This window comes from Bison bison, unplaced genomic scaffold (assembly GCF_000754665.1).
Source record: "Bison bison bison isolate TAMUID 2011002044 unplaced genomic scaffold, Bison_UMD1.0 scf7180017864352, whole genome shotgun sequence".
NCBI lineage: Eukaryota > Metazoa > Chordata > Mammalia > Artiodactyla > Bovidae > Bison > Bison bison.
In genome coordinates this window covers 3,713,176-3,740,125 of record NW_011494924.1, presented here as the reverse complement: position 1 = coordinate 3,740,125, position 26,950 = coordinate 3,713,176, and the positions used below count along the sequence as shown (strand labels likewise).

Genomic DNA, 26,950 nt, shown 5'->3' with positions numbered 1-26,950 from the left:
TTGTTTCTATCGCAGACAATATTTATTAGGAAAAAACCCCAACATAATGAACTAAGTTCTGGTATTCTAATTCCATCTCTGAGACTTAGTCGTATTCCCACCCTACGAGTCTTCTACCGGAACTCCCCGGGCCCACAGGCTTAGTGGCCAGATTGTGCTTCTGGGTGGAATAGATTCCATTTTCCAATCTTTTTTTTTTTAATTTATTTATTTTTTGGCTGCGCTGGGTCTTCGTTGCTGCATGCGGGCTTTCTGAAGTTGCGACAAGCGAGGGCTCCTCTCTAGCTGCGGTGCTCGGGCGTCTCTGGTTGTGGAGCACAGGCTCTAGGGCGTGCAAGCTTCAGTGGTTGTGACGCACGGGGTTAGTTGCTCCGCGGCATGTGGGATCTTCTCCGACCAGGGATCAACCGGCGTCCCCCTGCGTCGCAAGACAGATTCTTCACCCCCAGACCACCAGGGAAGCCCCTTTGCCCTTATTTGAAGTGGGAAGACAGTATTCTCGAGGACCCACGCCGCCAGTCAGAAGCCAAGGGGCCGTGTCACGTTCATTCAGGCGAGGGCGACTAACATCTCTCTTCCTCCCCCGCAGGTATGGCCTCGCATGTGCAAGTTTTCTCCCCTCACACCCTTCAATCAAGTGCCTTCTGTAGCGTGAAGAAACTGAAAGTAGAGCCGAGTTCCAACTGGGACATGACCGGGTACGGCTCCCACAGCAAAGTGTACGGCCCGAGCAAGAACGCGCCACCGTCCCAGCCAGCCGCCGCGACCGTCAGCGCCTCCCTGCCCATCCCCAACCCCAGCCTCCCGTACGAGCAGACCATCATCTTCCCAGGAAGCACCGGGCACATCGTCGTGACCTCAGCCAGCAGCACTTCCGTCTCCGGGCCCGTCCTCGGCGGGCCGCACAACCTCATGCGTCGCAGCACTGTGAGCCTTCTTGACACCTACCAAAAATGTGGACTCAAGCGGAAGAGTGAGGAGATCGAGAACACGAGCAGCGTGCAGATCATCGAAGAGCATCCACCCATGATTCAGAACAATGCGAGCGGGGCCACTGTAGCCACTGCCACCACCTCGACTGCCACCTCCAAAAACAGCGGCTCCAACAGCGAAGGGGATTACCAGCTGGTCCAGCATGAGGTGCTGTGCTCCATGACCAACACATACGAGGTCTTAGAGTTCCTGGGCCGAGGGACGTTCGGGCAAGTGGTCAAGTGCTGGAAACGGGGCACCAATGAGATTGTGGCCATCAAGATCCTGAAGAACCACCCGTCGTACGCCCGCCAAGGTCAGATCGAGGTGAGCATCCTGGCCCGCTTGAGCACGGAGAGCGCCGACGACTACAACTTCGTCCGCGCCTACGAGTGCTTCCAGCACAAGAACCACACGTGCTTGGTGTTCGAGATGCTGGAGCAGAACCTCTATGACTTTCTGAAGCAGAACAAGTTCAGCCCCTTGCCCCTCAAGTACATTCGCCCGGTCCTCCAGCAGGTGGCCACCGCCCTGATGAAACTGAAAAGTCTAGGTCTTATCCATGCCGACCTCAAACCGGAGAACATCATGTTGGTAGATCCATCCAGACAGCCGTACAGGGTGAAGGTCATTGACTTCGGTTCCGCCAGTCACGTGTCCAAGGCTGTGTGCTCCACCTACCTACAGTCTAGATATTACAGGTAAGGTCGTGTGCCCTGAGATAAGAGATGCTGAATGCCCAGAGGCATTCACAAAGCATGTGCCGTGTTGGTCGCTGCTGGGGAGATAAAATTGCTGCTCTCGGTGGTCATGATTTACTCGGGAAATTAGGACATTTGCACTTTGAAACAGTGATTAGAAGTCACTTGAAAACAGAGCCAAGTAAGATTCTTGGCGTAGACGTTCAGACTTGGGAGGTATTCCTGGCAGGGTGGGGCTGGGGCTAAGAGCAAAGGCCTGGCAGGGAGTCAGGTCATCATGGACGGATAGAATCCAGATGCAGGTGAAGGAGAGAGAGGGACACACGTGATGAAGTCACTCCAGCAAAATGCCCCAAAAGACTCACAGCAGACCAGGAGGACTGCCCACCTGGCCAGAACAGAGGATCTGTGGGGGGTGGAAGAGCTGACCACAAGGATAAGCTGGCCCCGGGATGCTGGGGTCTTAGCTACCAGACTAAGGGGTTACAGTTGCGTCTGTAAACGTGGAGTAAGCACCAACGCATTTGAGCAACAGAGGGTAATGGGATGAAAGTGATGCTCTGAGAAGGTGGCCCTATGTCCCTGTAGGAGGAGGAGTCCAGGGGGAGGGTCTGTAGCCTGGGGACCAGGCCGCCTGCTCTGGTGATGGGAGAACTCCAGGTTTGGGGTCAGGAAGATGAAGGATTGTAACACCCTTGGTGGGAAAATGTGAAACTTCCATTCCTTCAGTCAACAAAGATTTATTTCACTTCTATCATGAGCTAGGCACAGCGCTGGGGACGGGAACACAGCCAGGAGAGCAGCGGCAAGGCCCTCACCATCCTGAAGTCTGTAGTATACAGCTTCCCACCCTTGCCTCCATGTCAAAGTCACAAGCGGGTGGACGGAGCTTTAAAAAAAAACAAAAAACACCTGATTTAGGTCCCAGTCCCCACAAGCTGAACGGACATCTCTGGGGGAGGTATCCTGCACGGGTGATTGTCAGGGCCGTCCTGGGGCTCTCAGCACGCAGCCAGGGTTGAGAGCCGCTGCTCAGGAGGGACCCAGATGAGAGCCCTGGCTCGGGTCAGAGAGGCCTTGTTTCTCTATTCACTAAAGTGTGTGGCTGGGCTGGTTGCCTTGTTCCTGACCCGTAAACTGGGTGGGTCTGGGCACCAGCCATGTGGGGCTGGTGGACAGTGGAGCCAGGACATGACTTGGGTGCTTGCTCTGAGTCCAGCATGTGGTGGGTGCTCAGGGCTTGGATAGGAACAGGAACAAGTGAGTCTGTTCTGGGAGATGGCAGTGGGCTGTGCTTGAGGGAATGTTTGAACGGTCCAAGACTCGTGGAGTTTGGCAAGAAATGAAACTAAAACCCCCACGAGAAGATGAGGGCTGACAACACATTTAGGAGGTTGACACGTGGGCGGTGAAACCTGAATCCCTCGACCTTACGTGCCCAGGCCCTGTGGGCCCAGCCCCGAAGGGTGCCCACGCTTTCTGCTCACCCCTCCGTCCCAGGCACATGGGCACAGCCAGCCCATCAACCCATTCTGAGGCTGTCCTGGCGCGTCCCCACCTTGTCTGCCCATCTGCCCACCCCTCCACCTGGCCAGATCTGCACAGGTGCCCTCACCCCAGGGTCTCCTGACCCAGCCCGGCCCTCATCCTTGGGTCTCCATCCATGACCTCACACCCCCTCCCCTGGATGATCTGTGGCCACGAGACAGGCATCCCCATGGTCCCCCACCTCCCTTATCTCAGTCCTGACTCAAACAGGTTTGCAAGCCATTCCACCTGTTGCATCCATCACCATCCCCCCATCCCTTCTTGAGCATCCAGGGAAGAGCCTCACGTCCATGTCCCCTGGGTTTCTGGAGGGGTGGATCTGTATTGCTCACCCGGTTCCTCTCCACTCACCTGCTTCTTAAGCCTCTGTGGTCAGCTGTCGGACCTGCAGCCCCGGAGCCAGGCAAAGAAGGAGGCTGTGAGCCTGGTGCCGTGGCAGCTGCGGAAGGGAGCCTGGGCTTGCGGACCCCAGGGGAGGGCATGAGGAGGTGGTTGGGCAGGACTGGGATGGCAGGTGTTCTCTTGAAAGTGCCCTTCTCTCAATGTGCAGTCTGGGTGGCATCATGTAGGCTTACCTGCCCGTCTGAGGGATATTCAGTGCTGTGGCCAGCTCCCTGCCGCCATTGTCCCTCTGCACTTGGGGGTGCCAGACCAGAATGCCAGAGGCCACTTCTTCCTGGGTCTTGGCCTGAATTTAGGGTGAACTGCAGCAGAGTCAAGATGCTCAGACTTTTATTATTTTATTAACTTGATGCCATTTAGTGAAGAATACTGGCTTCATTCATGTTTATTAAAAATCGAGCACAGCAATCCTGAGTGCTTAGTCCTCAGTCATGTCCAACTCTTTGCAACCCCATGGACTGTAGCCCACCAGACTCCTCTGTCCATGGGGTTTCTCAGGGAAGAATACTAGAGTGGATTGCCATTACCTTCTCCAGGGGATCTCCCCAACCCAGAGGCTTCCCTGGTGACTCAGTGGTAAAGAATCTACCTGCCAGTGCAGGAGATACAGGAGAATTGCAGGAGAATTGGGGTCGATCCCTGGGTTGGGGAAATGGACAGAGGAGTCTATTGGACTACATACACTCCATGGGGTTGCTAAGACTCAGATATGACTTAGTGACTAAACAACAACATTCTTAACGTAGATCTTAGTAACCTCAGCGTACCTTTTTTCTTTCCTTATTAAATGGAGAACTTTCACCTTTTCACTTAAAAGAAGCTCTTTATGGCTTCTCTTTGGTATCTCTGAATTCCCAGCATCACTACTTTTGCGCTTTGGGGCTGTTATTAAGTAAAATAAGGGCTACTTGAACACAGGCACTGCCATACCACAGTCAGTCTGATCGTCGAGTTGGCTACCAGGAGAGTCTACTGGGGGCTCACGGGCAGAACATGCTGAGCGAAGGGAAGATTCCCATCCTGGCTGGGATAGAATGGAACTTGATGAGATTTTATCATGCTCCTCGAATAGCAAGCAATTTAAAACTTAAGAATTGTTCGTTTGTGGAATTTTTCACTTAATGTTTTTGGATTGAGGTTGACTATGATTAAGGGGGAGGGACTACTGCATTTGATTCTATATCGATACCAGTTATTTTTCTTTTTTTTTTTGGAGCAAGCAATAAGTTGATGCTTGGATATTTCCACTGTCAGTGTGACCAGCAGACTGAAAACAAGACTAAATATTAAGCTCTACCCAGGAAAAACAAAAAGACATGCCATTCAGGCAGGAGATAGTGATTAAAATGTGTGAATTTTTGTTTGTTTGCTTCTGCTCCAAGCTGTTCAAAATACTCTTGTCTAGATTTCATTTGAAATACTTAAGACTATTACCAGGACCAAAGAAGTAGGGGGGAGGTGTGTATAAAACCTTAGGATGTAAAAAATGGCCAGTAGTCTTTTCCGTCAGAATAATCTAGCCTTTTTTGCCTGGTTCAAAAGGTTTCAGACACTATCTTAAAATTGGGGGCGGAGATACATTTTAATTCGGTTCAACTCATCACAGGTTCATTGGGTGCCTACCGTCTGTCCTGTGGTGGATGCACTGAAGGGTGGGAGAGATAAGACACAAGAGTTCCAATCTGGAGGAGTTTATGGTTTCTCTGAGGAGATTAAAAGACACAAGCAGATTGCCTGGAGTGTAATTCTGATACTTTGATATTGCAAATGTTTGATCACTCAGCAGATATTCATTGAGACTCTAGGGAACCCGTGATGAGAAAAACCAGTAAAAGAGATTCAAAGTCAATGAAAGATTTTGCAAGATGGGTTAATAGGGAAGATTTATAGAGCGCAGCTATATATTGAAGGACTGTTGAGGTCTGTCTTAAAGGAAATGTGAGATGGGGGTGGGGAGCAGCCTGAGAGGCACAGAGACTGGAATAAATAAGGGAATACGGTGGAGGTGGGGAAACAACATGAGATCTGCAGGTAGTTGGGGGCCTGGGTTGGAAAGGAAGGGTTAGGTGAGAGAGGCCAGACAGTGGAGAATTTTGATTGAGGCTTCAGGGGCTTGGATTTAACAAAGGAATAATTCAGGGACGTTAAGAATATTAGTGAAGTTAATCAATTGAAATGGCAGGAAAACGTTTGGGAAAACGCAGAGGCCAGGAGACAACAGTGGTTATTTATGAATAAAGGGAAGAGGCCATAGATTATAATGGGAATTCCCCCACCCCCACCAGTATAAATGTGAACATGTTTTTTTTTGGCTGCTCTGGGTCTTCTTTGCAGTGCAGGGCTTCTTTTGTTCTTGAGCATGTGGGATCTTAGTTCCTCTTGTTGGTGTTCAGTCACTAAGTCATGTCTGACTCTTTGCAACCCTATGGACTACAGCATACCAGGCTCCTCTGTCCACTGTCTCCCGAAGTTTGCTCAAACTCATGTCCATTGAGTCGGTGATGCTATCCAACCATTTCATCCTCTGCCACCCCCTTCTCCTTTTGCTTTCAACCTTTCCCAATGTCAGAGTCTTTTCCAGTGAGTCAGCTCTTCACATCAGGTGGCCGAAATATTGGAGCTTCAGCATCAGTCCTTCCAATGAATATTCAGGGTTGAATTCCTTTAGGATTGACTGGTTTGATCTCCTTGCTGTCCAAAGGACCTTCAAGAGTCTTCTCCAGTACCACAATTCAAAAGTATCAATTCTTCAGCACTCAGCCTTCTTTATAGTCCAACTCTCACATCTGTACATGACGACAGGAAAAACCATAGCTCTGACTATACAGACCTATGTCAGCAAAGTGGTATCTCTGCTTTCTAATACACTGTCTAGGTTTGTCATGGCTTCTCTTCCAAGGAGCAAACATCTTTTAATTTCATGGCTGTGGTCACCATCCGCAGTGATTTTGAAGCCCAAGAAAATAAAGTCTGTCACTACTTCCACTGACAAGGGAGCAAACCTGTATCCTCTGCAGGAAAGCAGGTTCTTAACCACTGGACACCCAGGGAAATTCCTGTGAACATTTTTAATGCTTTTACATTCTGGTATTGTGATTGCAGAGTTGGCTAGAGGAAATAGGTTGGTTGGTTTGGTTTGCTGTCTTTTGTTCATGGACTCTGCTTTCCCTAAGGCACAGTTGTAAGGCTCTGGCCTCCAGAACCTGGTTTCAAGTCCCACCAGTGCTATCAAGTAACAGGCTCTGGGAGGAGAGTTGAGAGATCTCAGCTCCAGTCCTGGCCCTGTGGGTCCCCAGCTGACTGTGTTCCCCTGAGTCGGTGTATTGATAGAATATTCACTGTGAGCCATCCCCACTCCCGCGTCTGGATCCCATTATGACCAGGGCTTCGTCCTTGGCCAGGGGACAGTTTCCTCTCCTGTGGGCTGACCTTGATCTCATTAGTTCACACTGGGGACCCGCCATCACCTCCTCCCCATCAACAGGGAACACAGGATCTTCCAAAAGGCCTTAAGTCACTTCAAAAAAGGGGCAAAACTTAATAAAGCCATAAAAATAAGTTTCCAAAACTGCAAAGCTTGTGCAGATTAAAAAGTGTAAAAGATTCCTGAGTAGGAGTTAGGTTTGATTGAAAAGAAGAGCTCTGAAAGCAACTGCAGGCATTGGCTTTTCAGCTAATTTGTCTTTCGTTACCAGCAGATGCAACAGGAAAGGGTGCTAGTTCACCCTTGAGAACACTGAGTGACAGCTTCAACCTACTGGCAGTCTCAGTCACCCAAATGAAGGAGGTGGTTTATAAATATGTGGAAGCTTTTAGAGTTGCAATCTCCTTTCTGAGGAGAAGTAATCAATAAGTTATCTGGGCTGTTAGGTTATCTTTAGTTTTTCCTTGCTTTTGTCTCAGACCTTGAGTTGTGTGGTGAAATAATTTGAAATTGGATTTTGCTTTAGTATGAACTTAAGTGAGAACCCCTCCGGTTTTTTTTGAGTGTATCTCTACCCCAGTGTTGTAGTCCTTCTTACACACACACACACACGTGCACAGTCACGCAAATAAACCCGGATGCCACAATATAAGCCCACACATGACTTACGCACACCTGGGTGTGCTTGTGAGCGTCTTGGTGATAGAAGCTAGCTCTCAACCCTAGCAAAGATGCTGATGTACACGGATGCCCACCACAGGGAGAAGGACACATACACACAACTTCACAGACACTGAGAAGCCACATACATTCACAGATCACATGAGCCACCCAGAGTGACCCTGGAGGCCAAGGGCCCAGGTGCAAAAGCAGTGTTGATGCCCCGGAAACTTGACCCAGTTGTCTGCCTTGCTGCAGAACTACCATCCACACGTCCGCAAACCTGAGGCTGGTAGGGCTGGAACCACTCCTGAGCTCAGAGTACGAACCAGTCGTTTCAAAGTGTGATTGAAGGACCCTTCTTCCGCAGTACCAACCAGGTGCCTGTTAAAAATGGAGATTCCTGGGTTGCAAAACAGATCTAAGAAACAGGCTTTCTGGGTATGGGGCAGGATGATTTAAACAAGCTCTGCAGCTCATTCTTTTTTTTTTTAAGCCACTTTATTGAGGTATGCCGCTGCTGCTGCTAAGTCGCTTCAGTCGTGTCCGACTCTGTGCGACCCCATAGATGGCAGCCCACCAGGCTCCCCCATCCCTGGGATTCTCCAGGCAAGAATACTGGAGTGGGTTGCCATTGTATGACTGACATACAAAAAGCCTTACATGTTTAATATGTACAACTTGATGAGTTTGGAGGTAAAACTATCACCGCAGTTAGTGCCCTAAACAGATCTATCACCTCCAGAAGTTTCCTCCTGCTTTATTTCTTTATTTACATTTTAAAAATTATTATTTTGTCCTTTGAGAACTGTTGCTCAAGTTGGCTTGGATCCCAGAGTCCGTCACCCCACAGAGGGCGTTACTACTTGCCCCGTCAAAATGGGAGCCGTGGGGCCACTGTTGACAGCCTGGCATGGAACCGTTGACCTTTCACCTCAGTGGCTGACAGCCCCTCCTTCGGGGCCCAGTTGTTAGATTCCTTGTGGTCAGACCCTTTCTGCTTCAATGGTGGTGACAGTGAAGATCCAAAAATAGTTGACGCATGGGACAGGAGGGGTTTATGTGGGTTGGTAAACTGACAAGTGGGTGCTTGGGAGGGGGTTGTAATGGGGGTGGGTGGGCGTGGGGAAGCATTAATGCATGGCAGAGACATTAATACACATGGCTGTCTGCATAATCTGCAATCAATGTAGCATTTACAGCCAGTTACTGAACTGTCCCCGTAGCCACAGCTGGGTTTGAAGCCGTAATCCTCATTTCTGGATCCAACAAGTAATTTTTTGAATTCCGAAGATGTGCCAGACACTGTGCTTTGTGCTGAGGTTTCAAGAGGCGAGTAGGAGTGCCCTCAGCTATGCAGCTCTACCCCCAAGCCTGTCACGGAGTGAGCTGTCCCCCGGGGAGGCAGTGGGGGTGCGTCGGGCTCCACTGTCCTGGTCCGCCCCGGCGCAGATGTCTTGTTAAACCCAGAAGGCAGAGTGCATCGCCTTTGAATGGCTCTGTCTGGTCTCCCTGGGTGCCACTCATGTCTTCTGAGTCCTGGGTGCCCTCCCCAGTGAATGCCGCCCCACCTCCCACCTGTCCTTGGTCCCCCCAAGCAGTGGATCTCTGCCTCACAGCTGGGACAGACCCGGCCATCCTCCTGCATCCCCTCACCAGGCTTCCAGAGGAGGAAGGAACGCCCAGCCTCAGCCTCCGCAGGGCAGCTCCAATATGGACTTCCCTTCCTCCCTTGGTTCCATCAGCTGCTGGCTCACAGGGCCTTAAAGCCGGATGGAGGAGCTGGGCTCTCGGTGTTGAGTGTTGGCCCCTGGCCCTCGTTCCTGGGTAGAGATGGAGATATTGACATTGCAGAAGCAATTGTCATGGGTTAGCTCCCCAAAGCAGAGCCCAAGGCAGGGCTGGGGTGCTACACGTCTGTGTGGGAGAAGACCTCAAGAAGCTGGGGGCAGGGGGTGATTCCACGAGGAGTTAGGGGCCTGCTATAGGCCTCAGGGATCTTGCCCCAGGCAAGGGGAGGCTGGGGTTCTGAGGCTCCTCACCCCGAGACCGAGGGCCCTCAGGGGCATTGACTGTCCTGTGCCTTTGTGTGGGCTGAGCTTGTTCGAGGTCTGGGTGGGCTTGAGCAGACGCAGGGGAGCCCATGAGGCAGAACAGACCATGTGACTGTGGCCGAGATCAGCGGGAAACATGACACGGGCCCCAGGAACCATGAAAGTGTGACCTCCAGCCCCTGCCCAGGGATCCGCTTTGTCCTCCTCGCCAACTACAAGTGTGGCATTTTTAAATAGAAAGGGAATATAGGCGAAATGCCTTTGTGGACAAATTTAAGTATTAGAGGCTAAGAATTCGGAACTGAACTCCAGATTTTGGTTTTGGAAGAGTTGGAGAATCTGACTTAAAAGCTCAAAAAAAAAAAAAGAAAGAATGAATCTTGCCTCCACCCCACTGCCTTTTGATCTGCCCAGCCTGCTGGCTAGACATGCAAGATGGGCCAGGCTCTCAGAGCGAGATACCTGCGCAGGGGGAGGTGCCTGAAGCATGTGTCTGTAGAAGCAGTGGGGTGAGGGGGAGGCGGGTTCTTTCCATTGGTGCTCAGTAGCTGATGTAGGTGCTGGTCCCCGAGGCACCTGTGTCAAATGGGCTGGTGACCAGCTGGCCAAATGAATGGACGAAGGAATGAATAGATGGATGGATAGATGGTTTCAGTGGCCTCGTATGTTTATAGCTCAACTCACATTGTTACACAGCGGAGACCCCCCACGTGCCCAGCTTCTTGTAGCCTCTTCCTACAAGTCCTTTCACCGTTGCCCTAAACCTTGGGCATGGCATCCAGCACCCCCGAAACCTGGATCATATGAGTCCGCTTAATCAGCCTTTTGGGGAGCAGACACATCTCACCAAAAACATTCATTCCATCTTGCCTTTCCACCTGTGAGGGTTCAATTTGAAACCCGAGGACAGCTGACTGCTTTTAACAGATTAGTTCCCGGAAATCAGCCAGCATCTGTCATGTCCCATTACGCCTTTACAGAAAATTAGAAATGACTTCCCAGCACAAAGAAGGGGCCGAGCGCAGCACGACCTGACCAGGGAGCCTTGTGCGTGTGGAGACAGTGCCGTCCTCCAGGCCGCTGACCCCGTCTCTGCTTCCTGTTTCGTGAGATGTTCCGAACATGCTCGTCGCAGGCCCTGTAACTTTGTCTTCTTCCTTAGGAGCTGAGTGTACAGAGCTCTCCCATAGAGGATAAAGTAAATCACCCACCGCTCAGTGTGTGCCTGGCACATGGCAAGCACTCAGCCCATGCTGGCTGCTCTTACTACTTTTCCTGCTGCTACTGTTAGCATCATTGTTGTCATTCTTACCATCCTCACTCTATTGGCAGAGACCTGGGTGTGAATTCCAGATCTGCTGCATTATAGCTGTGTGACTCCAGGTGAGTTCCCAAACCTCTCTGAGGCTCCCTGTTCTTTTTCTTACAAGAAATATGACAGCAGTTCTTGAGGTTGTTCTAGGGACCAACCAAACCAGATGGCTGGTGTGTGGCTCACCCGTGTGCACCTTGCCTCGACCATTAGTAACTGTCACACTCCCTGTTGGGCCCCCTTGCTGGTTTATGTGCCTGTGGCTTAGCATCTGTTTTCTTTGACCTGGTATCATTGTTAGCTGTCAACATCCCCACACTCCCTGGGGTCACGCGTCGTTATCATCCCTTATACACGTGGAGGCCCAGCACCTCCTTCACATTCAGCAGGCGCTACAGGAGTGTGTTTGGCGGGCTCATTTGGTGTCAGGAAGAGACAGTGTCCCGTGCAGCGGTGAAGGGGTCAGTGTTTGAGGAGAGGAGCGACAGCTCTTTTGAGTCAGGAGAGACACGGGCGCAGCATTCTCGACTTGAGGGCACGGGCCTGGCACCCTCCGCCGCTGCTCGCATTTGCTGCTCGCAAACAGCCGCTGCTATTCGGACCTTCTGCTTGACTGGGGTACATGAGCCTCAGGGTGGTGGGGAGCCATGTACCAAAACCTCAGGGCGGTGGGGAGCCGGGCACACAAGCCTCAGGAAGTTACAGTGCATCTGCCACCTGCCGTGCTTCCTGCCTCCACTCTCCATCTCTGCCAACATCAGAAAGGTCCAGGGGCCAAGACTAGAGTCATAGGCAAGACTCTGCTCAGGGACTCCCTGAAGGGATGTGTGTGTGTGTGTGAATGTTGTATGTTTATGACGTGAGTGTTTGGATGTGTAAATGTGTGTTGGTGTATGTATGTAATCTGCGTGTTTTCGATGTGTGAATGTGTGTTGATGTGTGTTGTATATGTGATGTGTGGTTGGTGTGTTGTATATGTGATATGTGTTGTTATGTGGGAGGTGTGTTGGTGTGTGTGTGTTGGTATATGTTGTATATGTCTCTGTGTTGTACATACGAAGTGTGTATTACGTTTGGCATATTGTTACTGTGTACTGTGTATATGACGGGTGTTGGTAGGTGGGGCTGTGTGGGTGTTGGGGTGTGTGTGTGTGGGTATATGTTGTATGTGTCTGTGTGTTGTATATGTGGGGGGTGTATTGTGTGTGGCATGTGTGTTAGTGTGTATTATATATGTGATTAGTGTTGGCAGGTGGGGGTGTGTGGCTGTGGTTGGTGTATGTGTGTTAGGCTGTGCGGTTCAGTGGCAGGAAGTAGGCTGGTCTCCATGTTTGCCATCCCTTCAGATCCGGCTTCGTGTGGCTGCAGAAATGTACCCTCCAGTCACAACTTAGTTTATGTCATTATTAACCGTAAAAATGAGTATTTTGGCCAGAACATGAGGGAGAGACCGTGGGTAGTGTTTATTTACCATCCACTGACCTCCCCTGAAGAATTTCCAGTCTTCGTGTCTTTGTAAATTAGAACTTATATTGGCAAATAAAAATGCACTAAGTGTGAACCCTCAGAATAGAAATAGCTCTGGCACCGAGAGTCAGATGTTGTCATTGTAAAAGGTAAATATTCACAGCAGGGAGACCTTTGGGAGGTGGCATGGCTCTGTGTCCCGACTGTCAAGATGGTGACGGGCTAAAACTCATAGAACTTACACAGAAAATTTTTTAAATTCTGAGTGAACATTTAGAATCTATTTACCCCTAAAGATCTCTAAGGAAACTGTTATATTAAACCCTTAAACTTTATCTTGTGTCGTTTCTCTTCCTGTTTTTGTTGTGTTGCGTTGTGTTTGGGTAAAAGAGATATCTTTGTCCATCCTGTAACAGGATGGCCAGTAGGGCAACAGTCATTACTGGAAACGGCCGGCCCAGGGAACTGTGAAAACAACTCTGGGGAATAAACAGCTGCTGATGACGGAAGTGTTTCTGTCCCAACGTTTCTTTACATGTGCTGTTCCACGTGTGGTTCATGGACTTGTCCTCTAAAAGTGAAGGACAGTGACCGCTAGAAACAGAGACGTGAGGGACTGTTACCTCTGAAATCTCAGAGTCCAGAAAGAAGACGAAGACTTTGTGGAATCTGGTCATCCGGCCTTACTGTGCCTGCAGGGCCCTGCCCTTGGCTCTTACCTCATCATGGCCTTGGCCAGCAAACCCGGGAGTGAAGCAACATCGTTTTCGATCAAGTAGCTTTCCTAAAATCCAAGCTTTTCCCAACGGCAGGCCTCCCACCTGTGGAGACATTGGCTTTTCACCAAGGGGTGGCTGGTTTTGTAGGAAGGGTCTTTTATCCCCTCAAAGAGAGGGCACCTGTGCGCCATCTTGGAAGCAGTGGGTTCTGCTGGGTGCGTTCTGAGTGATGGGCCTTGGAGAGGGGCCCCTGTCCCCAGCAGTGATCCCGGGCCTGATGAAGCCGGTTCCCAGCAGCATGACCTGGGCCACGCACCCCAGTGACTGGGCCATGGCCCAAGGCCACACGCTGGGCCCAGAGCCACGGGCCCTTCCGTTCCCGCCCCACTGACAGGAACTTTTCACTCGTTTCCTTGGGAGAAACAGGAGCATCCGCAGCATGTAAATGTCATTCCACTGCGCCCTCTGCAGCTCTGAGGGGCCGGTTGAAGACGGGTTCTCTGTGACTTTCCTGCAGTGGGAGGTCCGTCTGTTTGCAGATCTGAGCTCGTGGCCAGCCCTGCCGTTTCCTGGGCCTCTCTCTCCCTCTGTGCCAGTTCCAGGGAGCACGGGGCATCCTTGCTTGCCCTTCCATGTTGTCCTTTTCTTCTCAGAAGATGCCCCCCATGGCTCCTTCCTTGATTCTGTGTCCCTTCCTCTGTTTCCGATGTCCTGGTTCAGAATCCCAAGTCCTGTTCCAAGGCCCCAGCTTCTCCCTTGCCCCCTACCTGCACCCTCAGCACCTGTGTGAGCCCACTCCACTCCCTCAGCCTAGCGTCCCTCCCCACCTTCCCCAACACCCAGACCCTGAAACCTAGCCCTGTCCCACTCCTCTTGTGGAAGCCAAGTGCCAGACCCACCACAACCAGAAATAATCTCTTCCTCTGGAAACATTCGGACATTGATTAACCTGGCATGTTATTCACTTGTCTATTTGACCTCCAAGGAAATTATATACTTCCTGGGACCAGAGTCTGGCCCTTAGACCCCGTGATAGAACCAGGGCTGATGTTAACAACCCATGTTCCAGGGAGCTGGCATGACCAGCCACCGCTGGCACATCTAGGGAGGTGAGATGGAGACAGAGATCCGGTCTCAGTGTCCCGCCTACCGTGTGACTCCTGGTGGGTCTCCTCGCCTCCCTGACATGCCATCTCCTTAGTTGGACCAGGTGACGTAGCACACTGGGCCGCGGGCACCTGGAAGGTCTGTGAGTTTACCCCTCTGTGCTTAGCCTCACACAGCCCTGTGAGCTTCGGGCATAGTGCAGACCGTCACTGTCTTACTATTTCTAACCATGCCTGGCCTTTCCTTTCTATCCCTGGCTTTTCCTTTTTCTTCTTTTCTTCTACCTGTGCTCCCAAGGTACTCCCATACTAATCCAGGTACATCAGCAGCGGTGGGACGTCTCAGGCACCGCCATACATAGACTCTGGAGACACGATTAAGCGAGACCTCGGCTCTCAGAGTGTTACCAGTTAATTGCTTTGCTGCCCCTGCAAGAAATGTACTCATGTTACTTCTGAGTTTGGGGCCATGTGGACCCAAATGAGGTTTCTGCTGGTGCGGACAGAAATAGTAAGATCGAAGATAGATTTTTTTTTTTCCTGAAAATGAGCCATTAGCATTTTCCCCAACTTTTCCCAGTTGGTATTCTGTGTCATGGTTTGTATAGAAAGACCCATATCTTCATCTCATTGCTTTACTTTACAAGCTCTGTTCAGCAAGGGGTGTCAAACATCTGTGTGTGTGTGAGGCTGCAGACCCAGTGCGGACACACCCCCCACCCTCCCACTCCCCAGCTTTGGGGGATGAGCCACAGCTTCTCTGGAAAGAGCATCTCTTAGGAACACACCCATTTGGACGGAAGTCTCAGGAACATGAAGCCATCAAAGAAATCAGCGGGAGTGCCAAGTCTCCAGACCCTGTCTGGGTGGGAGCTAACAGCCTGTATTTGCCTGGGCCTTTGGTTATGGTGACGGCTTGCATTTTCTTCGCCCCAGGGACATGGCTTTATGTGACCATAACACCAAGGGTGGCTCTGGCAGCATTGTCACCATCTCACTGTGTGGTCAGTGCCTTGTTAGGGGTCACCCACATGTTGGTGACTAGCCCCACAGGTGCAGCTTGCATGTCCCACTCTGTCCAGGCAATTCCTGCCCTGGTTGAGGCACCGCCCACCTCCCCCCCTGCCCCGCCCCTGCGCGCCCCCCCACCAGCCAAGAAACCTAGAACAACCTCCGATGCAGAGGCACAGACCCGGTCTGCACGCAGCCCCAGGAATGTATTTGATGTGAGCAGCCTCCTGTCCTGGCTCCTGTCCTCCTCACTCTCCTCTGGAGGGACCGCGGAGCCACGATTGGTTTTCCCGCCACATTGGGAGGCACCTGCTTAGTTCGGCACCCGACACTCATATTTGCATACTACTTGCTTTTGTTTGTTGTTCCCTCCCTGTCCTGGTGTTAGTGAAACGCAGCATCCTTGACACGCAGGACAGGAAGACATCCGCTCCCGTTCGGAAATGAATGAGTCTGGGTGGGAGAGCGCGGTGCAGGCGCACAGCTGCAGTGCACGTGCGCGTCGTTTGGAGGTGTGCCGCACGCCGGCGCCTCGCCCCCTCCGTGCCTTCGGGGGCAGGTCAGCCTTGGCCCCTAGAGTTTACACTGAAAAATGTAAACAGGCCTGAGTTGTGGTGAAGGGTCCCTCCGCACAAAAATCTAACTTCTTGCTGTGGAAGGAAGGCACCCACAGCCTAAGCGGGGAGGGACCTTGTACATATTCATGGGATCCTTCCTTCCATCTAGTCATCCAGACTCACCACACTTAAATACTTGCAATTTTGCCTGCACAGCATGAGAATTGCTGGGTTTGTTTTGCCACAGAAATTGAACATTTCTAACGAAACGTGACAACCTCGCCTTTCTTAGCAGGTGGTGGGGGGTGCTCTTCTGCAGGGGATTTGTTCCCTACCGCCCGTGGGAAATGAGATTGTGCCAGGTGCTGGCCAGGGAGGTGGAAGAGCCCAGCTCTTCCTCTGGGTCTCAGGGTGCTTGCTGCCCAAGCTGCCCTGCAGTAACAGAGCAGAGCACCCCACCCCCCACCCCCAGTCCTTAAGGCGGCCATTGGATGGAAGCCAGGGCTTATTGTGTTTCTTATTTATTATACCCGCGTTCTTCAAGGTCTTAGACTTCATTTCTCTATTCATCTGTCTTTAGTCACTTTGCTCTCCAGTGCGTCTCTCCCTTGTCTGCTATAAATTCTTGTTGCATTTAAAAATCTGTATTTTATGCCTCTTTGCATTTGATGTAACTTTTGGACTTAGGTTTGTTTTGTAATTGTGTCCTAGGTATTAGTCCTGGGCAACTAGCTAGATTGTTAATGTCTTGAGGGTTCTGGTGATTAACATATTCTTCCATACTTAGGGGAGAGGGTTGAGGATTAGAGATTTCATAAGAACTGTTAAAGGAAAGCTGTTACATAAATTCCCTAAGCCGTTCATAGCCGCAAAGGTCAGCATTAATAATCGTTTCAGGGCTTTTTTTTAATAAATTAGATATGTTTAAAAGAACTATTTCAGGAGGCTTCATACATTGCTAGTGGTCAAATAAAATGGCACAGCCACTATAGAAATATTTGGCAGTTCCTCAAAATTGTAAACGTAGAATTATTCCAGAGGAACTGAAAGCAGATACTCAGACAAATGCTTATATGTTCATAGCAGCATTATTCACAGTAGCCCGCAGGTGGAAACAGCCCCAATGTCCAGTAGGGGATGAATGTTTAAACAGATTGTGGTGTATCCCCACAACAGAATATTATTAATAGTCAGCTGTAAAGAGGAAAGAGGTACTGACACACACACTGGAGCACGGGTGTATATCCAAAACACTGTGCTGAGTGAGACGAGCCAGACACAAGCAGTCGAGCGTTGTGTGATTCTCTTTATATGAACAGTATGCTAAGTTGCTTCAGTCATGTTTGACTCTTTGCAACCCCATGGACTGTAGCCCACCAGGCTCCTCTGTCCATGGGATTCTCCAAGCAAGAATCCTGGAGTGGGTTGCCGTGCCGTCCTCCAGGGGATCTTCCTGACCCAGGGATTGGACTCACATCTCTTGTGTCTCCTGCATTGGTGGGCGGGTTCTTTACCACTAATGCCACCTAGGAAGCCCAGCAACAGGGCAGATAAACCCATAAAGACGGAATGCAGATTAATAGTTGATGGGGTAGGGAGTGGGGAGGAATGGGTGAAACTGCTGAATGAGGAAGAGGTTTTTCTTGGGAGTGATGGAAATGTTTTGCAACTGGGTAGGAGTAGTGACCAAACAACACCGTGAATATACTAAATACCACAGAATGGTAAATTTTATATTATGTGTATTTCATCTCAATAAATTACTTTTTAAAAAGAAAGGAAGTTTTTCAGGCTAAAAAGTTGGAGTGGGATATTTTACTAGGACCCAGAATTGTTAAAAAAATGCCAGCTTGAATCTGAGTAGCTTTGAGAACTGTATTTGTGTGGTAACTATGGGAGCTGATTTTAAAATCCTTACAAAAGCAGATTTTTTAGGTTCATTTATACTTTTCTGGTGCTGGGCCGAAACACTGAAGTATATATTTTTTCTTTGACTTGGCAAGAAAAGGAACAGCTTTGATTTTTTTTTTTTTTTCCATTATTTATTTGGCTGAGCCGTGATTTAGTTGCAGCATGCAGGATCTTTAGTTGTGACATGTAGGGTCTAGTTCCCCGACTAGGAATCGAACCTGGGCACCCTACGCTGGGAGTGTGGAGTCTTAGCCACTGAACCATCAGGGAAGTCCCAGGAACAGCTTTATCTTTACTCTGTTTGAGGGCATCAGACACTCGGGGTATAAAAGTGGAAGTCGGTGCTGCTGTGCAGCATGAGCAGTGAGCCGGGGGTCCTAGAGCCGGGCTGCCTGCCTTCCTTGCTCTCTCCTGCTCTCTCTGTCTCTGTCTCTCTCTCTCCCTCGCTTGGTCTATCTTATGAGGGAGACTAATCTTGGTCTTAAAAAAAGAAAAAAAGACCTTTGTTTATGACACTTTTAGTATTCCTAAAGTATATGGTATTGCTGATTTTTAGAGCTGGCAAACCTGAAATGAAATTCTAGTTCTGCAGCTTCCAGACTGTGTCCTTGGGCAGGTTATTTAACCTTCCTAATTCCTACATCAGGGACAACAACACTGTCTTAGAAAAGCATGAGGATTAAATGAATCCACTCATGCAGGGCCTGGCCTGTGGAAATGCGCAGAAACGTCAACTTCTCTGAAGAGGAAACCACTGAGAGTGTGTCCCCTGAGAAATGAGTACCCCAGGGAGACACAGGTCCCTTCCTTTCGTGCTTGCCTCCCATCTGGCCCTTTCCGCCCTTCCTTAGATCTCTGCCTCTTCTGTGTCACACCCTTTCTTGGCCCTGCCCTTTAGAGGAAGTGCAGAGTACCTGGGTTTTATTTGTTTTCACATCAGCTGTCTTCCCTAGTAAAAACTTTGCTTTTCACCCGCCCCCACCCCAGATTGCCACGTAGATAGTTAAATTTTATTCTCACTAGCCTTTGGATGAAAGACAAATTTGCATCTAACCACATGTATATTTAACATGTGTTAAATATATACATATTTTTAATATGTAAATGTTAAATATAAACACATACATATGTTAACATGTATAGTTAACAAATCCTTTCAACCTGAGACCAAAGTGAAAACTTTCAGCAAAACATTAATTGGCACCGTGAGCAGGATTTGTGAGACAAAATGCCACTCTTTAAGAAAAAAAGAGATTAAGGTTGATGAAGTTTTTATTCCCAGATGGGAAGATTCACCTTATTGCTCGTTAGCTAGTGAATGGGACATATTCTTTGGATTATGTGAGAATTGGAACCTTAAATTAAAGTGGGCCAAACCTTTAGAAGGCTTCTCTGGTAGCTCAGCTGGTAAAGAATCCGCCTGCAATGCAGGAGACCCCCTGGTTCAATTTCTGGGTCAGGAAGATCCGCTGGAGAAGGTAACCCACTCCAGTATTCTTGGGCTTCCCTGTGGCTCAGCTGGTAAAGAATCCACCTGCAATGCGGGAAACCTGGGTTCAATCCCTGGGTTGGGAAAGATCCCCTGGAGAAGGGAAAGGCTGCCCACTCCATTATTCTGGCCTGGAGAATTCCATGGACTGTATAGTCCATGGGGTTGCAAAGAGTCGGACACAACTGAGTGACTTTCACTTTCACATGTATATTTACGTATTTGCTTTTTCCGCACCTACCATCCACAAAACCAACTGAAGTTCCACAAACATCCTTTACACCAAGACTCCTTGCCTTGGTGTCTGCTGCCCTGCAATACGCTTTTCCCTCCTGGCCGGTTCTCCCACGTTTATAATAGGTCTGGTCTTCTCTAAGTCTGCGGCTTTTCTTTCCCGCTTCATTCAGGAAGCAGTTATTGGATACTTGTCATAAGCCAGGCAGTGTGCCATGATGAATCCAGAAGTAGACCCCTCTCTCAGGAAGAATCCAGTGAGGAAAATTAGAAATCACTATGGTCAAAGTTAAGCTGTCTTAAATGGCAGAAGATTTCACTAAACTCTGTTTTTATAGCTGTTTCACTCCCCAGTCATGCTGCCCCATCATTTGGGGTAATTTTTTACCATCTTTTTGGGGGGATATTAGTGACTATTTTTGTAAATCTTCCTTCCCTAGAGTTTTCTCCTTTTTTTTTTTTTTTAATAATGTGGCCCATTTTTAAAGTCTTTATTAAATTTGTTACAATATTACTTCTGCTTTATGTTTTGGTTTTTTGGCAGTGAGGCACACACAGGATCTTAGCTCCCCGAACAGGGATCCCAGGGATTGAACCCACACCCACTGTGTTGGAAGGCAAAGTCTTAACCCCCAGACCACCAGGGAAGTCCCAACAGTTTTCCCATGAGCATACTCTCTTTCTCCTCTCAGAAGTTTGTGTTGGCTGTAACAAATCGTCTGTCCCGTAAGTCATTCAGTACGACAGCTCTGGTTTGTTCCGGTTCTGTGCTCTTCTCCGGCCTCTCAGAAAACTTTCTAACATCCTCAAGCTCAGATAGATCCATTTCTGTGTTGTGCGTACAGAGGTTTTCCTCCCGGTAGCAGTGACATCAGGTAACTGGGCTGACATTATCAGCTCCGTTTCATGGTTGGGGTGGCCCCAAGAGGTGGTGTGCGACGACCCCACCCCCCAAGGCCACCCCGCTGGCCAGTGATGAAGATGGCTTTGGACCTCTCGATGGCCGTTCAGTGATGTTTAGGTCTCCCCCTTCGCTCTGGAACCGCTGCTGTGATGGGCATTCTGATGACAAGGGACCACTGTTCCCAGAGAACTGGCTGCCAGCAGCCTCCCCCTCTAATGCTGGCGGGCCAGTGGGAGGCAGTGTGAATATTAATAAACCATACATCACTTTTATTACTTTTTCATTAGGTTTTCGTGGAGACGGTGTTGGTAAGTGAAGCCCAGGCACTGGGCTGAAGGCAGGCATTTTGTTTTCATGACAAAATGGCGAAGACGCAGCCAGAGAAAGGCATGTTTAGGAGCAGCTAGCCAGGAGAAGCTGGCTTCTAACACGGGGTGACCCTGGGGATTTTTACGTTGTGACTGTCATCCAAGGCAAGGCAGATAAGTAGCGTCGTTCAGCAGTGTTTCAGGGAATTTCTGATGTGGCTGCGGCAGCATCTCGCCTCACACGCGATGCCCCGTCGCTCGCCCACGGTTGACTTGGGAATCTCTCCCTGCTCCGCTCTCACTGCGCACGCCCAGCCCTCTTGTGCTCCTCAGCAGCATCCTTCCACCAACCCAAAGCAGACACTGCCTCCCCACCCTCGCGTTTCACCATCTGTCCCCGTGCTTGCGTGACCACGGACAGCACTGAAGTGTACACAGGTGATCGGGCCGGCAGGTGACCGTCGGCTTGCCCCGACTCCTGAACCCTCGCCTGGGGCCCTTTGAGACCCAGGTAGACCAGAGCGGAGTTCCCACGTGTCTCCAGAGACCGGAGGTGGTCCTACCTGGAAGAATGTGCCTTTGGTCCCGCCCTGGGAAGATGGCCCAGGGAGCTCTGAGCCAGGTGTGGCTGGGGTGTCACGGTCAGTGCACGTCCTGTCTGTGGTGGAGATGGGGCTGTGCCTCACTGGGCCGGGGGACAGAACCTCACTCTTGCTCGTCTCTGCTGTCTGGTGGCGGCGTGACGGCACGCGTGTCTGGGCAGGACTGACCGTGTGAGAGCTGTGGCAGCATGAATTTTACTGAATACATCCCTCTCGTGAGCCAGGAAAATGAAATGAATTTCGGCTAAGTCGAAATTAAATCGCCTTATTTCAGCAAGGTCAAAAGAGAAGCTTGAGAAACCCAAAGTGCTGAGGGATACAGGACACCTAGACTTAACCATTCTTGATTACTTATTGAATAGGAAAAAAAATGTGTTCCTGCTTTTTCAATTCCAGATTCTTCCCCTCATTTTAGAATGAATTATTTTAAGGAAAGCTTGCACTTTTTATGCACATAAAAGTGGCTTGTTTTTAGGTTGGATTATTTCACTTGGATTATCGCTCCTTTCATGTATTTGATTTGCAGCAAGCATTCATTAAGTGCTTCCTGCATGCTCCATACTGTATTTTAGTGCTCTGATGAATGTGAATTTTTTTAAGAAATGCTCATGTGAGTTGCACAGTATTGGAGATGGAAGAATATCCTGTGTGTATATACGTTTTTCCAGGTGACTGAAACTTACCGATTTCAATACATACTTGAAAATGTTTTCATTTTTCTGGATAGAAATCCAACAGGAAGACATCAAAGCACCCATTGCCTTCTTATATGGCATAGAAGACAAAGGCTCTGACGTTTAATAAACACCTGCCAAAGGCCAGGGACGACTGTCACTGTCCCTATTTAATAGATGAGAAAACTGAGTTTCAGGGAACTGGTCGTCACACGTCACAAGGCTCATAACTAGTGCTGCTGGAATTGGGCCCAGAGTATCGGACTCCCAGACACAGGTTCCTCCTACCAAAGGGTGCTCTCTCCCCAGCTGAGCCTTTTCTTAATCCTTCAGGGTTATCATTATGATGTGATGAAATGTGCTCAACTACAGACGTGCACTTATGTATTCTACGTAGATGTTTCATTCTCTCTGCTCCAGAGTTAAAAGGCTCCTGTTATCTATATTCATTGAATTCTTAAAATAATAGCTAGAGCTGCCATTTATTAAATGCCTATTATATGCTGGGAACTTTACATACATTATCTCTTTCCTCCACGACTCTTGCAGCTGAGTATTATCCCCGTTTCATAGATGAGGAAATGGGCTCAGAGAGGTTAAGAACCCCCCACCCCGGGATCGTACAACCACTCAGTGATAGAGCTAAGTCCTTCTGCCTCCAGAGCATCTACGTTTTCTCACGGTGACCGTCCCCTGGTCCTCCCAGCATTCAGCCATCTCTGCTCACTGCTGTCAGTATGCTGACCCCTCCCGCCTGCCGCAGTGACGTTCTAATCTGTTCGTGACCGCAGAGTCAAGTAACCAAACTTGCTAAAGATAATACAAAAATATTGGCACGGGAGCCAAAGGACCTGGATTCTGGCCTCAAGGCCAGATGTGTGACCTTGAGCAAGTCATTAACCTCCTGAAGTCTCAGAGCTGGATGCTCCTCGTTTCTGCCTCCCAGCTGAGCCTTGATCACACATGTAGTTTGAAAACTGTGTGTTCCCTCCACATAGTGTATGTAGAGTAAGTTATGTTTGGTACAGCTGCACGCAACTTTTTTTTTTTGATGCACATTGACATTCTTGTGATTCATATATTGAAAAACATTACTTGACTACCATAGCTTTTTGGCATTTGGTATTTTCCCAGTTGGAAGATAATAGAAGTATAGTTACTATCATGTGGCTCTTACTGCCCCGCCCCCATTTTGCAGAAGAGGATGGAGTTTTCCTCAATGTCCGGGACATTCCCCCTGATGCCATGGCCAGTGCTCACTAAACACAGGCAGGGGTCCCTTAGTTGATGTGGTCCCTGGGCCTTTAACCCACCAACGTCTGCTTTGTGGTGCTCCAGACCCACTGAGCGCAGCTCCCCCCAAGCACGTGCCCTGCTGTCCCTTTGAAATCTGTCATCTCTGCTGCTCCCTGTCCTCGGGTCCCTGCCATCAGGCCCCTGTACCCTGGGCCACTTGTCTCCGACCCCGTCAGGGAAGCTCTGTGTCTCTCAGTATTGCCGGCTCATTTCTCCCGACCCTCTCCTCCTCTTTTTCTGATTTCGAGTTAGGTATCTGTCTACCCCAGTTAGTCTCTCGCAACACTCAAGCCATAATGTGAGAGCTGTGAGCCAGTTGGGTGGAGGTCAGGCGTCACCCTCCAGCCAGGGGGAAGTGGGGGACCAGCAGGGATGTGCAGCTTCACATGGGGACAGCTCCAGTCTGGGCTCATTAGAAGAAAGAAAGTGAAAGAGTTAGTCACTCAGTTGTGTCCAGTTCTTTGCAACCCCCTGGACTGTTGCCTGCCAGGCTCCTCCATCCATGAGATTTTCCAGACAAGAATAACTGGAGTGGGTTGCCATTTCCTTCTCCAGGGGATCTTCCCCACTCAGGGATTGAACCCAGGTCTCCCGCATTGCAGGCAGACTAGCAGAAAGAATCCTGGACAACTTCAACAGTCTAGCGAATACATATAAATGATATTGTATGAAAATAACTTGGGGCTGTTTCACAGGAAATATTTATTTTCATTCTAAATGAGATAGCAAGATGATTCTTTTCATAGGAAAAGATGTGACATAAGTAACTCCAAGGTCATGGCGCTTGTATTGGCTAAACCTTAATCATGAGAACTTCAGGGGTCTGTTTTGTGGGTGAACTTCATTGTGGTGATTGGATTAGGGACAGCAGCAAAGTGTCCTCTCTCTGCCTGTGCCCGAGTTGGTCTATGTTCCCCTGTAGGGAGCAGGCCTCCCTGACAGAAGTGTACCGTTTCCCCAGTTCTTGGGAGAAGACCAGAGGGTCCAAGGCTGCTTTTACCCTCCTCCCCTGGCAAGTTTGGCATTCAACAGGCACCTCCTGGCTATCACAGGGTTGTTGTTGTTCAGTCACTATGTCTGACTCTTGTGACCCCATGGACTGCAGCACGCCAGGCTCCTCTGTCCTCCACTGTCTCCCGGAGTTTGAGCAAATTCATGTCCATTGAGTCAATGATGCCATCCAACCATCTTATCCTCTGTCTTCCCCTTCTCCTCCTGCCTTCAATCTCTCCCAGCATCAGGGTCTTTTCCAGTGAGTTGGCTCTTCACGTCAGTCGTGGCAATGAATATTCAGGGTTGATTTCTTTTAGGATTGACTGGTTGGATATCCTTGCAGTCCAAGGGACTCTCAAGAGTCTTCTCCAGCACCACAATTCAAAAGCATCAGTTGTTTGGTGCTCAGCCTTCTTTATGGTCCAAGGGGTAACAGGATTATTCTTTAGCTATTGTTCTGGGTCACCAACTGGCAATTATGTTTTCAGGTTGAGAATTTCTCTTCATAAGCCTTATGAATATTGGAGTTTGACTTGCAGTGGTATCTGAAAACATGAACTCTTAAACTAGAAGTAGGCCTTGGGGGTGGAGGTGGGAAGATTAAAAAGAAGAATAAGTAAAACTAGAAGTATATTTTAATACACAAAAGCTCCAGAAAGTACCCCAGAGTCTTATCAGTTAATGTACCTTTTCACCAACCTTTTTTTTTTTTTTCAGGTTCTATCCTGGTAACATTAAATGTACACATAAGCAGAATGCCCTTTGTAGTGAACAATCATATTTTTAAGTTGGTTGTCCAGGTGTGGGTCAAGTGGGAAGTGGGAAGAGGGGTAGTGATTGTACATGGGCATTCACTTCTGATGTTAAAAAAATAGTGATCATCAGAGACATACAGGTGATAGACAAATATTACCTCATTCCACATTATTCAGGGAAGCATTTGATGCTAAAATTGTATGTCGGAGTTGAAAATAAGTTAGAAGACCAGCCCTCTGAGATGTGTACCTGTAGCTGGGAGCAGACCTTCCGCCCCCAACCCTGAGCACAGCCCCCGGGAGAGGACCAGATGGCAGCCAACAGTTCCCACCTCCTGGCTCTTGACACCTGACCCAGACTCTAGAGGTCAGAGACAAAGAAGCCAGTTCTCCCAGACCTTCCTGGCTTTTCCAGTTTCAGGCTGCCCTCAACTGCTTCTGACATGAAGAGGTCAGGTTGTCTCTGGTGGCTCAGACAGTAAAGAGTCCGCCTGCAGTGCAGGAGACCCAGGTTGGGAAGATCCCCTGAAGGAGGGCATGGCAATCCACTCCAGTATTCTTGCCTGGAGAATTCTGTGGATGGGGAAGCCTGGTGGGCTACAGTCCATGGCGTTGCAAAGAGTCGGACACGACTGAGCTACTAAACGACAGTAGTCCAGTGAGCAGCATCGGCCACAGGGAAGCTGGAGAGGATGAATGTGGAGAAGTTCGAGGGACCTGCAGAGCCTGGAAAGAACCTGGTGAATGAGAGTCCTCCATGCCAGAGCCACACGGTCAAGGAGGAGCGGGACCTCAGCAGGCTGGGGCAGTGAGCAGGACAAAATGTGTGTGCATGGCTGTGAGTATGGGTGTGTACACACAGTGGCCACTGGGCTTGTCCCTCCAGACCCAGTGGGACATCTGTGTTTGTCAGCCTTGGCAGCAACTTACAGCAGGCTGGGATGACAGGAACCTGTGTTGCTGGAGAACAAGGGCATACTCACCCCCAGATGTGCTCAAACTCAGCTCTGCAACACGTGGCTAGGAAGGGCCCTTTGTCCTCTCTGTAGGAAATTTTGTTTCATCTCATGTCTAGATTGTTCTCTCAGCCAACCAGCCATCCACCAGCCCCAAAACTGCCTCACAACATTATCGAATACAAACCTGGGCTGTCTTGGCCAGAATTTCATTTATGTTGGAGCAGCAGGGGCTGATCATTAGACCCGCTCTGTGCTGCTTCATGGTTGCAAGTTGAGGAATCCAGGGAACTAATATTTCCTCCCCAGTGCTGGCCTGTGGGTCCTGGCAAGGGTGCCTGGTGGGGGACTGGACACACGGATGGGGGATTGAGACAAAGTTGGGGGCATAACACCCATAATATCCTTTGTTCAAATTAAAACCGAAATTCTTAAATAACATCAGATGTTCTGTGTTCAGCACATTTGTCCGTTTTCTTTACCAGTGTGCTCCGTATCCCAAGCACCTAACAATGCTTGGCACATTTTAAGAATCCAGTGAATATTTGCTGAATGTTACAAATAAACTTTTTAAAGTGGTAGGCATTTAGAGTTTTGAAGAATACATAAAATTCCATCACTGATCACTTATCTTTAACAGCTTAGTTAAATCCTGGATGAGTGCATATGTCTCTATAGACACCCCCTCCGTCTTCTGTGGAATGGCCCCAGGGCTGTGGATAGTCTGGCTTCAGAAACTCTCTCGGGTAGCATCCCTTTCTCCCCTCATTTGCACGCAGCCCTGTTTCACCTCATGATGAGCAGCCATGGCCTAGTAAAGAAGTCATTTAAAAACCAAATGACCGGAGTTTGCCCTCCTGACAGAGAGAAGGGAAGAATTTTTATCTTTATATAT

At 49.4% G+C, this 26,950-nt stretch overlaps 1 protein-coding gene across 1 annotated transcript in view; it reads left to right on the top strand.

Moving 5' to 3' along the window:
- The first annotated feature begins 589 nt into the window (after nt 1–589).
- The window catches only part of HIPK2 (homeodomain interacting protein kinase 2), a 143,385-nt gene continuing 117,024 nt past the window's right edge, over nt 590–26,950 (top strand). Inside the window, exon 1 of the mRNA XM_010854943.1 lies at nt 590–1,673. Coding sequence (XP_010853245.1) covers nt 592–1,673 — 1,082 coding nt within the window. The 5' untranslated portion in view covers nt 590–591. The remainder of the gene's footprint in view (nt 1,674–26,950) is intronic.